The sequence below is a fragment of the Crotalus tigris genome, unplaced genomic scaffold (assembly GCF_016545835.1).
Source record: "Crotalus tigris isolate CLP2741 ecotype Arizona unplaced genomic scaffold, ASM1654583v1 scf7180000018925.3142382, whole genome shotgun sequence".
In the NCBI taxonomy this organism is placed as follows: Eukaryota; Metazoa; Chordata; class Lepidosauria; order Squamata; family Viperidae; genus Crotalus; species Crotalus tigris.
The window spans coordinates 1,162,328-1,177,436 of record NW_024097278.1 but is presented as its reverse complement, the minus strand read 5'-3'; the positions used below and the strand labels follow the sequence as shown (position 1 = coordinate 1,177,436).

The 15,109-nt window shown below is 40.3% G+C and overlaps 1 protein-coding gene across 6 annotated transcripts in view; it reads left to right on the top strand.

Moving 5' to 3' along the window:
* FRMD4A (FERM domain containing 4A) overlaps nt 1–15,109 on the top strand; it is a 451,440-nt gene that overhangs the window by 398,593 nt on the left and 37,738 nt on the right. For all 6 annotated transcript variants that reach the window (XM_039357562.1, XM_039357563.1, XM_039357560.1 and 3 more), the window contains exon 14: nt 6,548–6,689. In XM_039357562.1, coding sequence (XP_039213496.1) covers nt 6,548–6,689 — 142 coding nt within the window. The remainder of the gene's footprint in view (nt 1–6,547; nt 6,690–15,109) is intronic.

Here is a 15,109-nt window from a genome sequence, read left to right as displayed (position 1 = left end):
AAGGGAACCGCTGACTCTTATGTTGACCTTCTTCTAATCGGATGTCCTTAAGCCCAACATTGGAAGAAAATGGAATATGAAGGCATGGAGAAGGACCTTGGTAGAAGGACCTTTTCAGAGCAATACATTTTATTAAGAGGCATTAATGAAGGGTTTAATAGAAGCTTTAGTCTGAAAAAGCGGTATTACATACCTTCTAATTTTTCGATACTGTGGTCTAACACGACTATTCTGACGATGATGTCATCCATTCGATCAATCAGAATAGAGCTGGAAAAGACCTCGGAGGTCTTCCAGTCCAACTTACCTGTTCAGGCAGGTGACTCTATACCATTTCAGACAAGTGGCTGTCCAGTCTCTTTATAAAAACCTCCACTGATGAAGTACCCACGATTTCTGGGGGCAAGCTGTTCCACTGGTTAATTGTCCTCACTGTTAGGAAGTTTCTCCTTAGTTCCAGGTTGCTTCTCTCCTTGGTTAGTTTCCATCTATTGTTTCTTGTCTTGCCTTCAGGTGCTCTGGATTTTTCTCTAGACTAGCCATAGCCAATTCCTGTAACCGTTCTTCGCATGTTATAGTCTCCAGGCCTTTAAATCATCTTAGTTGGTCTTCTTTGCCCTTTTTCCAAAGTCTCAACATTTTTTTTGTAATGTGGTGACCAAAATTGGATGCAGTATTCCAGGTGTGGCCTTACTAAGGATTTATAAAGCGGTACTAATACGTCACGTGATTTTGATTCTGTGCCTCTGTTTATGCAACCCAGGATTGCATTAGCTATTTTGGCTGTCGCCGCACACAACTGGCTCATTCAAACTTCTCCATCTCTTGATGATTCTATGGGCCAGCTTTTTCCACATCTTCCGATCTTGCACTACTTCTTTGAGTTGTTCTAGGGCTCTGGCTGGTGTCAGCTTTGATAGTCTCCAGCCACCGTGTTTTTTTTGGTTGCCTGGTGGAGGATGGAAGAACTGAAGAAGCTTCTTGGATGAGAAGCAAAATCTCTTCAGGGAAAAACAAAGTCCAGTTGCCTTTTGAAAAAACATCTTTGGGACAGCCATGACCTGGATGATTGACAATTTCCATAGGCAATTAGTATTACGAAGCCTTCTCTGTTTCTTCTTTGCTCTAAGCAAAGATTTAAAAAGAAGTTTAATCATTCTCCAGGGATTCACGTGGTCGTTCATACCCTCAGGAAAATGTAAGCAGGCATTGACTCTGAATCTTGTAAATTGTTTGGCTAATCCTGTTTATGTCAGGATCTGCCCACTTGAGAGTCTTTTAAACAATCTGAATGTTTGCCTTTGGGGTGAACCTGCTTTTCTCCACATCATGTTTAATTTCATGGGACTCTCGGTGAAGACCCCTTCTCCCCTACCATGGAGATCCTGCAAATGTTTCTTCTGTCTTGTTTTAGAAAGAGTATCAGCAATTGTTGGCTCAACACAGTGACCCTGAGTGACGTTTCTTTCCTTCAGAAGTGGCTTTGTCCTTGTGTTTTGATGGATCGTTTTGTCACCTTCTGGGAGTTGCTTCTTGCGTTTTTTAAGAAATACAGCCGAATGAATTCAGCTGGGTGGTCTGGGTCTCCAAAATTATTTATAAAATGTCTTTTGGACCTTAGGAAGCGCAGGAACTCGGCTCACGGGGTGGGCTGAAAAATGTTCAGTGTATTTACAGAATCTCCAAAAGCATTTTTTTTTCCACATGAAGCTTGACGAGTGCTTTAAATTTACAGTCAATTCAATCAATCAACCTACAGTCTCATAAACCTCTTCCTCTGACATCTGAATTTCCAGTGTTTGAATTTCTCCTTTCTAAGAAGCTTAGCCGTTTTTTTTTTTAATAATAGCAACGTTGGTGAATTCAGACTCAAGAGATTTATTACAGCCGTTTATGAATATCTGCAATTTACTCGCTACCTTAATCTTGTTGAATTTAATTTAGAATATGAAGTAAAGAGATCACTGATATCTAATAAAGCAGTTTTAATATTGCCAATTATATATTCAAAATCATTTATGTTTGTTCTTTTGGTAGGAAATGTATATGTAGTATTTTTTTTCTCCTTTGGCTTTCAGAAGTACATTTTCAGACTCCTACTTTTAGGAAATAAAGGTATTCTTAAAGCTAACTCAAAAATACAGTATGCGTTTTATATAAGAATTGCCTATTATAAGCTTTTTTCTTATGGGAGACTAAACTTTAACTATGAATAGTTCATCAGAAATGACGTACTCAGTGAAGACTGGGAATCCTTTGTAAGTTTTTAAAATAAAGCTGGCTGGAAGCTCATTTTTATGCACTCTTTTAGAAAGGGAGCCTGGCAGACTTGGGAAAGAGTTGGTTTTAAATATTTTAAATACTTTTTGAATGAGAGAAGTCTGAAACGGGCATGGAGAATGAGATTTATAGGTGCCCCAATATTGAAGGAAACCATTTGCTCTGAAAATAATTGAAATCGCTTATTTGGAAGGTTTCAAAAGAGTCTCCTAATCCACCATTAATCACGTTGACTCCATCATCCGGCTAATGAATCAATCCATATGGGAAGGAAATTCCTTTTTAGTGGCTGTTTCATCAAAGGTGGTGTTTATAATTGAGACCAGGTTGGGGGTTCCTAGAATGTTTCCAATCCCGGTATTTGTTTAGCTAAAGCAAAAATAAACCTCAGGTAGCACAGCCAGTAGTTTTTTTCAGTAGTAATTGGGAGAACTTTTGCTATAATAAAGAACCTAAGTCAGGGGTAGGCCACCTTGGCTCTTTTATGACTCGTGGACTTCAACTTCCAGAATTCCTGAGCCAGCATGGGTCAGCTCGGAAACCTCTCCCTTTCCCCTCAGAGTGGCTGGCTCAGGAATTCTGGGAGTTGAAGTCCACGAGTCATAAAAGAGCCAAGGTCGCCTACCCCTGACCTAAGTAATTATCACAGGCATAATTATTTATAGCTGATTTAAACATCAAAAGCTATTGTTCACAGATCAACTGTTAATAGAAATAGTTTTTGAATTCAGTTGCCGTTGGATTCCATGAGCACGTATATAGTACAGGATGGAGCCATCTCTTAATTTTAATCCGCTTTTCATATTGATAATTTGGCTAAATCTTTCAAACATTTTCCCCCGCTCCCCAACTCGCTTTGCAGTAGGTAGTTGAAATGTTTGACCGTCTTTGAGAGATACAGCATAAGTCCTCGACTTAACGGCCACAATTGAGTCCATTTCTGTTGCTAAATAAGACATCTGTTAAGTGACTTTTGTCCTTTTTTTACGACATTTCTTGCTATATTTGTTATTTGGCCTATTTTGAAAATACAGTGGTCATTCTGCAAGTTGTTGGTTTAAATTCTTGACCTGCTTTTGAACCACTGCTTCCTAGCTTCTTCTTCTTCTTCTTCTTCTTCTCTCTCTCTCTCTCTCTCTCTCTCTCTCTCTCTTCTCTTTTTTCTTCTTTCTTTTTCTTTCATTTTTTCATCTCTTCTTTCTTCTTTTTCTTTCTTTTTTCTCTTCTCTCTTCTCTTTCTTTCTTCTCTTTTCTTTCTTTCTTTTCTTTTTTCTTTTTTCTTCTCTCTTTTCTTTTTCTTTCTTCTCTCTTTTTTCTTTCTCCTTTCTTTATTTTTTCTTTTTTCTTTCTTTCTTTCTTTTTTTCTTTCTTTCTGTCTTTCCTTTCTTTCTTTCTTTCTTTCTTTCTCCATAATGGTGTCATTTAAACCCAAGTAAAATGCCCTATTCTAGAGATAGTGTCCACATGTGGCAGGAAATCTCTCTCCTCTTAGCCCAAGGGATGCCTTGTCAGGAGAGGATGAATGGGGAAAGCAGGAAGCAACTTATGTTTTGGCAACGGATGTAGCCCTTATTTTTCTTTAATGACAGGAGTGAATTGATTCTCTGAAGTGTGAGCCTCCAGATCCATTTTCCGAGCTGGGGAGAATACCTAATTTTGATGTTGTGCTTGTATCCTATTTCTCCTTCCACAACGAAGAGTGAAACAATTAATAAGACAGACATCTGTTTTACTTCTGTCATAAAAAAAAACCTGCTTTGGCAATTAATCTGCAGAAAATTTAAGTTCTGAGAGGTAGACGAACATTTCAAGGAATACGAAACGTTCCCAAAACTTTGCATCTGTTTACACATTTGAGAATTCAGTGTTCAGCTGACTGCAAGGAAGCCAGACAGAATATTATAGGATTTACTCCTCAGTAAATATGGAGGGAGTGTTTTACCTTTAATTTTTTAATTTTTTTCCCAGGAACATCTTTGTAGCCAATGTGACATTATGTTCCAATTCCTTCCTTCAGGTCATTATGCGCTTTCACCTTTTGTATATCCAAACCTTTTTGCCTATTCCAGGATATTTTTCTATTAGTTTTATTCATTTATAACATAAAATGTGAAAATACAAAAGCAAATAGGAGGGGACAACAGTAGAAAAAGGAGAAAACAAAAAAGGTGTGAAGAAAGGGAGGGGAAGAAACAAAAGGCATTGATTTCCGACTCTCTCTGTTGCAGTAAAATCAGACATTAACATCAAATCTCAACTTTGTACATTCTATAGTAGTATGCACTAGCCATTTCTGTATCGGAAATCAGTCTAATAAAACCCCAAATCATATTATCATTTTTTTCCACCTCAAGCACAAAGTCCAGAAGCGGTTTTCAAGTAGAAACATACTTATTCCAGGATTTTTTTTGAGGGGGGGGTTCCCTTCTGGAAATTTTATAATTTACCCAAAATATCTGGGAGCCCGTTTGCACCCATTTCAGCTAAAGTTATTGTTCTTTACCGCTTTATTTAATTCTGAGGGCTGATCTGAAAATGACAATTGCTTAATACAGCTAGTCCTTGACTTACAACAATTCATTTAGTGACTGTTTGGAGTTACAACAGCACTGAAAAAACATGACTTTAGTGCAGGGGTAGGCAACCTTGGCTCTTTTATGACTCGTGGACTTCAACTCCCAGAATTCCTGAGCCAGCCACACTGAGGGGAAAGGGAGAGTTTTCAAGCTGAGCCATGTTGGCTCAGGAATTCTGGGAGTTGAAGTCCACCAGTCATAAAAGAGCCAAGGTTGCCTACCCCTGCTTTAGGACCATTTTTCACGCTTACGACCGTTGCAGCATCCTCACGGTCACGTGATCACAATTCAGATACTTGGCAACTGTCTCGTATTTATGACGGTCACTGCATCCCTGGGTCACGTGATCCCCTTTTGAGACTTTCTAACAAGCAAAGTCAATGGAGGAAGCTAGATTCACTTAACAACCATGTTACTAACTTAACAACTGCATTCATTTATGAACCATGGCAAGAAAAGTCATAAAGTGGGGCAGTATTCACTTAACAAACGTTTCACGGAGCGATAGAAATTTGGGGTTCCATTGTGGTCCTAAGTCAAGGACCACCTATATTTGTAAATGACACTAAAAAGATAATTGGGTTTAATGTATGGATTGATAACTTTAGCATGGAAAAAAAAAGATCAAAGGCCGGTACGGAAATGCCACGAGGCTCTTGAGACAAAATTGATAATTGAATTGATTAAACTGAGATTTCCTAGATTACAAAAAATTTACATTAGTGTGTCATGACCAGATGAAGGATTGTAACCTGAACCACAAAAATGTCTTGTAGACATGGCTTATAAATGAACTTCCATAAGAAGGAGTTGAGCAAATGTATTTATAGATAGCGCTTATTTTTGAAAATAAATGTTCCATGTGAAAAAAAAACAGTGTTAATTTGCTGATTATCTCTGCGAAAGAGAGTTGATAATCAGAAAAATCCTTTACTGAATTTGGATGCCATTATCATAGATTTTAGAGGTCTAAAGGTAACCTATGTAAAATGTATCAGGATCTGAGTTACGGCCAAACGGATGAGATTTATTAAACAAAACCATCTTTAGCAGGAAGCTTTTAGCATTAATAATCAATGATAGGTTCTCTCAGATGCATCAACATTTGCAAGCATGGCTTAAGAAACTACAGTAGCTTTTCTGAAATGTTTTGTTGTTTTAGTCCGGTGTTTTTCACACTTGACACCTTTAAGATAGGTGAAACTTCAGCCCCTAGAGCTGAAGAATGCCAGGGGCTGATTTCTGGGAATTGATATCCATAAATCCTAAAAGTTGCCAAGTTTGAAAAACACTGTTTTAGGCTACGACTCATTAATTTTATGTGTTTTATGGAACTTGTGAGGAGTTGGGCATGAATGGAGACCAATTATTTCATTGCTAAACGTGATTTGGGAAATGTAGTCCTTGAAATCCACTTTGATGATTTTGTTAAGGACTCATCATCATCATCATCATCGCCATGGTTTTAATCACCTCAGGTCTTTCAGCATCTAATATATTTAGCACCAGGGTCATGCGCAAGACCATCCCTAGTTATTTTGAGGAGGAGGTACTTCCTCCTTTGGACAAACTGTCCTGCCTTGGTGATAAGATGTTGGTGCTGAAAGCTTTTGATGACACCCAGAAGGAAATATCTAAGAGAAGGTTTCGGTTTCCTTGTCCACGGATTTCTTCGTTTCCTTTCTCCTCAGTCCAAAATCCATGCGACAAGAAGCCTGAGTGAAATTGCCATTGACTTGACGGAAACTGGAACGCTGAAGACCTCCAAATTAGCCAACATGGGCAGCAAAGGGAAGATTATCAGCGGCAGCAGTGGGAGCCTTTTGTCATCAGGTACGTCCCTTTTCAGATGGTTGTTCAAGTTAAACAAAAAGGAACTGACTGTAATCACGCTTAGATAGTGTCGTAGTGGCTCGTTGGTTAGAAGGCAATATTGCAGGCTGACTCTGCCGACTGCCAGCAGTTCGATTCTGACCGGCTCAAGGTTGACTCCGCCTTCCATCCTTCCGAGGTCGGCAACAGCCATCTTTCTGAGAGAGAGAGAGAGAGAGAGAGAGAGAGAGAGAGAGAGAGAGAGAGAGAGAGAGAGAGAGAGAGAGAGAGAGAGAGAGAGAGAGAGCGCTGTAAAAGCAGTATGAAGTGGTATATAAATCTAGGTGCTCTTGCTAGTGCTACATGATGACCAGATTCCAGCCAACTCTTTTTGGCTAGTGGTGCCCTTTTCATGCTGCAAAGTTCAGATCAGCTGAGAGCTTCGAGAACAGACAGATTCCACAGGGTTGAATTACTGGGGTATCACCAGGTCGCCGTTCTGACTAAGGCATCATGGATTTTCCCTACTGTCCCACGGTGGAAACATAGCTGTGTTGAGCACAAAGAAGGCTTTGAAGTCATCTTAAGGGCTTCCTTTTGATGGTTTAATGATTTATATCCCATCTTTTGTTTCCAACGTGGGGGTCTCTTCTAATTTTATCCCAACGAGAATCAGACATGAATAACAGCCTTGAGCAAGAGATTGCCAACTCCAATATCTCAAAAGGTTTCAGGCCATCTCAGAAGAGCCTGGACAACCGCAATGGATTTTTAACTCACTATGACTGATAATTGCAGTCTGTCAATCAGGTAACCTCTGCAACTGGCCTTCCTTCCCCTCCCCACTTCCTCCCTTCCAATTTAAACCTTGCCTAAGTCCAGCCACCCAGTGTATTTAATGAGGTGAGCTGTAACGCATGAAAGCTTCTGCCTTTTTAATAAGATGGCTTCTTCAAAAGAGCTGCTACCGGATTCTTTCTGATTTTTCTGACCCCCCATATTAACTACTGATCTTCCACGTTCAGCATCTTCACCCCCCATAGTTTGCATTTCGCATTGTTTGTCTGGACTCCAAATCTTTTTTAACTGTACCAACAAGAAGGAACTGGAGAGGCTGTTACCTTTTCCCAGTCTCTACCATTCCTCCCAAGGGCTGTAACTTGGGAGCGACAAACCGAGCATCTATGTAGAGTCCTACGTTTAGTTGCCGTTAGAAATACAGGAACTGCGTTTATAATAGCGCTCATCAAATGTTTACGGGTGCTGATGAAACCTGCAGTTTGGCAGGGGAAACAAATTGTCTAGGGCAGTGGTTCTCAACCTTTTTAATGCCGCGACCCCCAACCGGTCGTAAATCGAGGACTACTCAACCGGTCGTAAGTCGAGGACTACTCAACTGGTGCAGCACCGTTTGCAGAATGGGACTTTTGGCGGGCTCAGCAGGGCAGAGACAGCCTGGACAATTCCTATTGGCTTTTGAAAGCCAATAGAATTAGACTCTATTCAAGAGAGTCTATTCTATTGGCTTTCAAAAGCCAATAGAATAAAAGGGAGTAGCACAGCTAAGGAAAAGGGGGGGAAAATGGCGGACTGCGTTGTTTGGCGACCCCTGTGAAATGGTCGTTCGACCCCAAATGGGGTCCCGACCCACAGGTTAAGAACCGCTGGTCTAGGGAGAGTGGCATAAGAGCTTTGTTGTGTTGAAGTTGTGAACGACAGCCGGTCCTTGAAGAACAACAGTCAACTGGTTTCTTGAATTAAACCATGGGTCATCCTAGATGGCTGCAATCCGAACATGGAGAGTGAAAAAGCAATTGACTGGAATTCTGCACCAGTAATGGACTTCATTTCTGAGCTGAAAGCAAGATGCTTTGGGGTAGTCCAAGTAAATGTTCAGATTAAGGGGAAGTCAGATGAGGAAATCGGTTAAGAATTCCTTTTTTGGCAGGGGTTCCAAACAGTGATCAAAACCATTCGCCTTTGAATTAAGCTTAGAGCTTGTTATTTAGCCTTCCAAGCATGGAAAAAAGGATTTACCATGTACAGGTTGCCCTATATGGTAAAGTGTTGTGACAGAACGTGTGGTCCAAATGGCGCTTTGTACGCAGGAAAGAGAACACTAGTGGCTGTTAATATTTACATAGTGGTGGTGATAAACTATAACGCCTTTTCAGTGTTTATGGCAGCCTTGCTCAAGTTCTGCAGTGTTGTGATCTCCTTATTTGTGCATCTCTTACATCACAAAAGCAGAAGAAGGAAAGATAGACGAGACCAACAGCTACAAATCTATTTATCTTCACACTGGCTAAGAGGTTCTCAGCTACTGATCAACTTAAGAGCTAAGAAATTTATTGGAACAGGCAACGTAAGAACGATGGGTTTGATTTTTTTGTCTAAATTGCACCCAGCCCTTGGGTTAAGTTGGAATCCAAAGTAAGTTGAGAGTCTCTTGGTGTCTGATACAATTAAAGGAAATGCATTTAGCATATTTGTACAATACAAGTAGTCCTTGACTTGACAGAATATCAGAATAACAGTTGGAAGGAATCCTGGAGGTCTTCTAGTCCAGGGATAGGCAACCTTGGCTCTTTTTTATATATATATATATAAATTTTTATTTTTAACCAACAAGACAAAACAAAACAAAACAAAACACACATATACACACAATATATACTCCTCCTTTTTTTTACAGCAATTGCGTAACGGTAATCTATTATTTACATTTTCCCCTTATTCTTCTTTAAAATATTTGTCCTTATAGCCCTGTTATTTCTTATTTACATTTTTCTTCCTTCATCTTCTACTTCTTACTAAGAATAATTCATATTATTATTGTACACATATTTATCCCTGATTTAAATATCAAAAGCTACTGTTCACAGATCAACTGTTAATAGAAATAGTTTTTGAATTCAGTTGCCGTTGGATTCCGTGAGCACGTATATAGTACAGGATGGAGCCATCTCTTAATTTTAATCCGCTTTTCATATTGATAGTTTGGCTAAATCTTTCAAACATTTTCCCCCGCTCCCCAACCCGCTTTGCAGTAGGTAGTTGAAATGTTTGACCCACAGGTTGAGAACCACTGTTCTATCCCATCCCCTCTGCCACTGGTGGAAACCTTTTCCTTCTTATTTCTCAACGGAAGATTTAGCCGTATCCTAATCCAATTCTGTTCACTAAAATCCTTGGAAAAGAATCGAGGACAGCAGCCATCTGCCCGTCTTCACTTCAGGTCGTCCTCCACTTACAACAGTTTGTTTAGCGGCCGTTCAAAGTTACGACGGCACTGAAAAAAGTGACTTGCAGCCGTTCTCCACACTTACGACCGTTGCCACCATTCCCCAGGGTTACGTGATCAACATTCAGACGCTTGGCAAACTGGTTCCTATTTATGACGGTCGCAGTGTCCCAAGCTCACGTGATCCCCTTTTACGACCTTCTGACAAGCAGAGTCAATGGGGGAAGCCAACTTCAGTAAACCACCATGTTAACCGAGTTGACAACTGTAGCGGTTTGTTTAACACAATGGTTCTCAACCTGTGGGTCGGGACCCCATTTGGGGTCGAACGACCACTTCATGGGGGTCGCCAAACAACGCAGTCTGCCATTTTTTTTCCCTTTTTCCTTAGCTGTGCTCCTCCCTTTTATTCTATTGGCTTTTGAAAGCCAATAGAATAGACTCTCTTGAATAGAGTCTAATTCTATTGGCTTTCAAAAGCCAATAGGAATTGTCCAGGCTGTCTCTGCCCTGCTGAGCCGCCAAAAGCCCCAGTCTGCAAACGGTGCTGCACCAGTTGAGTAGTCCTCGACTTACGACTGGTTGAGTAGTCCTCGACTTACGACCGGTTGGGGGTCACGGCATTAAAAAGGTTGAGAACCACTGGTTTAACAAGCGTGGCAAGAAAGTTTGTAAAACGGGGCAAAGCTCACTTAACAAATGTCTCACGTAGCAACAGAAAATTTGGGCTCACTTGTGGTCGTAAGTCCAGGACTACCTTACTAGGTTTCTCCCCATCGTTAGTGGTGGTGTCTGCATCTGCTTACTTGCCTACGCTCAAGTCTTTTTTTTCTGGGACCTCCAAGATGTGTTTGTCAGTTCAAAGCCCAGTTCAAAGCCATCTGCCACCAAAGCAATTTTATACTGTTGAGATGCTTGCCAGAAGTCAGAGCGGCTTAGAAAATGTGTTTCTTTTTTTTTTAACCGCTAAAATCCTTATTTGGAATCTGCTCTGTTTTTGATTTAGACTTTTGAGATTCCCTCTGGAGTTTGGTGCCCAAGTTAGATCCTCAGCCCAGAAAATACGTGTTTTGTGTATCAGTAGGAAGAAAACTAAGCATTTTTATTCTATCTCTCAGAAATGTAATTGAAGGGGAAGGAACAGGGTGTTCTTTTTTGAAGAACAAATTAATGGCCATAAAGCTTGGTCAATCAATTTTGTTTTTAGTAAGTCCTTGGTTATTCGGTGCCCAGGATATCTCCATAGTGTTCTTTTTTTAAAAAAAGAAAGAGAGAGAGAGAGAGAGAGAGAGAGAGAGAGAGAGAGAGAGAGAACATTAAAACACAAAGCATAAATATTCTAAACTTTCAGCCTCACGTTCTTTCAAGCTTTATAAACTTGGCTTCGTAGCTAATATTCAGTCAATCTCCTAGCTTCATCTCTAGAATAATATGAATTAACCAAGCACCCACCACAAGAGCAACATAATCAGAATAGAGCTGGAAGGGAGCTTGGAGGTCTTCTAGTCCAGTCCCCCCCCCCCCACTCAAGCAGGAGATCCTCTACCATTTCAGACAAATGACTGTCCAGTCTCTTCTTAAAAACCTCCAGTGTTGGAGCACCCACAACCTCTGAAGGCAAACCGTTCCACTGGTTAACGCTCCTCACTGTTAGGAAGTTTTTCCTTAATTCCAGGTTGCTTCTCTCCTTGATTGGTTTCCATCCGTCGTTTCTTATCCTGCCTTCTGGTGCTTTGAAAAATAAGTTGACCCCCTCTTCTTTGTGGCAGCTCCTCAAGTACTGGAAGACTGCTATCATGTCCCCACTAGTCCTTCTCCAGACTAGCCATACCCAGTTCCTGCAACCGTTCTTCATATGTTTTAGTCTTACAATTACATTTTCCTTTTGAAAAACATAACGCCCCTGATTTAGCAAGGATTCTGGGTGTGATAGAAGATTAGTTCTTGCCCAAGTGATGTATAGGTAGATTTGGAAATCTTCACACGTATTTGATAAACTGGCTGAGGGCATGCCTTTATCCAAAGAACTATGTCAGGACTATAATTTGTAAGGCAAAATGCACACAACTCATGGATGCCTGGTGGCTGAATTCTGGTGTTTTTTTGTTTTTTGTTTTGTTTTTTTGTCTTCCCAAGATAAAAATTTTAGGCAACCACTTACATCACTCTGCTGAACAGCTAATTCTTGCAGTACTGTATAATGGCTATATACATTTACTATGTTGTATGACTGTAGCATTATTATTGTCCTCATCTTCTTTATTGCTCCCTCTTGTTGGTATTATGATGATGATGATGATGATTATCATTCTGTTGCTTTGCATGTTCAAATTCCTGGTGTGTCTAATCACATTTGGCCAAATAAAGTATTCTATTCTATCTATGGAGATTCTCAGTCATCCAGTTTGTGATTGTCCCAAAGGTGCTTTTTCAAAAGGCAATTGGACTTACTTTGTTTTTCCTTGGAAGACATTTTGCTTCTCACTCATGAAGTTTCTTCAGTTCTGACTCTCTTGGTTCTGCAGAACTGAAGAAACTTCGTTTCTCGGATAAGAAGCGAAATGTCTTCAGGGGAAAACAAACAAAGTCTGGTTGCTTTTTGGGAAAGCACCTTTGGGGCTATTCTATTGTATAAAGCAGGGTTCTTCAAACTTGGCCCTTTTATGACTTGTGGTCTTCAACTCCCAGAATTCCTCAACCAGGCACGCTGGTTGAGGAATTCTGGGAGTTGAAGTCCAGGAATCATAAAACGGCCACGTTTGAAGACCCGCTGCTATAAAGTATTCTATTCTATCTTGAAGAATTCAGTTCTGCTCAACCAAGAGAGAAATATAATCGAGGCAGTTCTGGAAACTGGGAGGAAACATTTTATGGTAACTAGGATACAAGCCCCACCACTAGTTGGCTGGTGTTTTGAAGTTGTAAACATTGGAACATATTCTCTAAAAAGGAAACACTGAGGGGCCGTCTGTTTTGGTTGCACTGTCGAGATGTAAGAGGCATCAACAGTTATTGTCAGGCTGTTGGCAACTCACTCTTGTTCTGGATGGAGTGGAAAGCAGGCGATTAGACATGGGGAAAGCGGAGATGGAGCAGCTACTAGAGATGGAATACCTGCTTTGCTTCCAGAGATGGCAGTTGCAGGATATTATTTCATAATCAGCCATATCCCTACCAAGTCTGGGTGGTGGGTTTCTCTGGGTGGCAGGAAATACTTGGTGTTGATGATATTATGGCAGATGGGTATCAGAAAGAAAGATCCTAGCATAGACCTGGTTTTTTTTTCAAAGATGTCCATTATTTCCAATGTCTATGGAAATTCTCAATCATCCTAATCATGGGTGTCCTAAAGGTGTCTTTTTCCAAAAGGCATTTTTCTTTGAAAATGTTTTTCATTTTACTTTGAAAATGTTTCACTTCTCATCTAAGAAACTTCTTCAGAAATGAAGAAGCTTCTTGGATTACTTCATTGTTTATATGTAACACGGAGAGCTTCTGCACCAGAGACAAATTCCTTGCATGTCCAATCACACTTGGCCAATTAAGTATTCTATTCCATTCCATTCCAATCTATATTCCAATATCTACTCTACTCTACTCTACTCTGTTCCATTCAAATTCCATTCCACTCCACTCCACTCCATTAATGATCATTGACCAGTTAGCTCAAAATAATTTGCATTCCAGTTTGTTCTCCTTGGAAGCCTATGAAGAGAAGTATTGTTTTTCTCTTCCTTGGGTTCTCCAGGGCTGCCACAAACAATCTGTGGGTTTGTTTGCAAGCTGATCAGTGCCTCTTGGTTTGTTTATTTTGACACACACACATACCCCTTTGAGTGTTTAAACAAGATAAGTGAAGCCCAGGAAGTGCCTTTAGGAATGCGGTATTTTGTTGATCAAATTTCAGACATTGATAAAGTTCACCTTAGCTGCCCCTTTTCCAAGGAGACTCTTATCTGGTAAGGCTCAATCCTATTATTGGTCACTTATTAGATTTTTTTTTATCCTGACTTTAGTTCAGGAACCCAAAATAGGACGTCTAATGTTTCCTCTTGTTTATTAACTTAAAGTAAAGAGGACTGATGAATGTCAAAAAGCAAACGAAAACTCTGCATCTCTATTATCGTTGTTACTAAACTCACGAAGGTATAATTTAATTAAGAATTAGAGATTTGGAGGAAAATAACAAAGCAAAGGGACAGGGTAAATAAAGCCATAGGCCACAAACGTGATTTATGGGTCACACTTGTGAGCTACATAAAAAGAGACTGGAGCTTCCATCGTATGATTACAGCCTCCATCTTTGTTTTTTTGAGCCTCCTAGTCAAGGCAATCACTGAGGTAATAGAATTAGGGCATGAAATGGAGTATTTCTTTCTCTCATGCTTTAAACCATCCAGGAAGGAGATAGATCCTATGGCCTGAATATGAATAAAAACAGAATAACAGAGTTGGAAGGGACCTTAGAGGTCTTCTAGTCCAACCCCCTGCTCAAGCAGGAGACCTTGTACCATTCCAGACAAGTGGTTGTTCATACTCTTCTGAAAAACCTCCAGTGTTGGAGCACCCACAGCTTCTGAAGGCAACTTCTGTTCCACTGGTTAATTGTTCTCACTGTCAGGAAGTTTCTCCTTAGTTCTAGGTTGCTTCTCTCCTTGATGAGTTTCCATTCATTGCTTCTTGTCCTGCCTTCTGGTGGTTTGGAGAATAGATTGACCCCTTCTTCTTTGTGACAGCCCTCAAATATTGGAACGCTGCTATCATGTCACCCCTTGTCCTTCTCTTTGTTAAACTAGACATACCCAATTCCTGCAATCGTTCTTCCTATGTTTTAGCAACGGTCTTACCAAGGCATTATAAAGATAAGGCAAAAAGGACCTTGGTTAAAAAATACCAGGGCCTAACAAAGACACTTCCTGCTAATTCAGGCTAACAACTCATGTCACCAAGCCAACCTGTCACCTTTCTGTCCAAACGTGGAGAGCAGAATGAAAAAAACTTTTTCTGGAAGATTTCTGAAGAGAGGATTCTTCCATTTCGTCTTCCATTATAACTCCCTGGCATTTCTGCTGTTTGTGATTCCAGTGATAGCAAACAGTTGTCAAGAGTCATCATTGTTGAGAGCCTGATCGTCCACGAATTTGTCCAGTTCTCTAAATTAGTGGCCATCGGCTAATGATGATGATGATAATGTTGG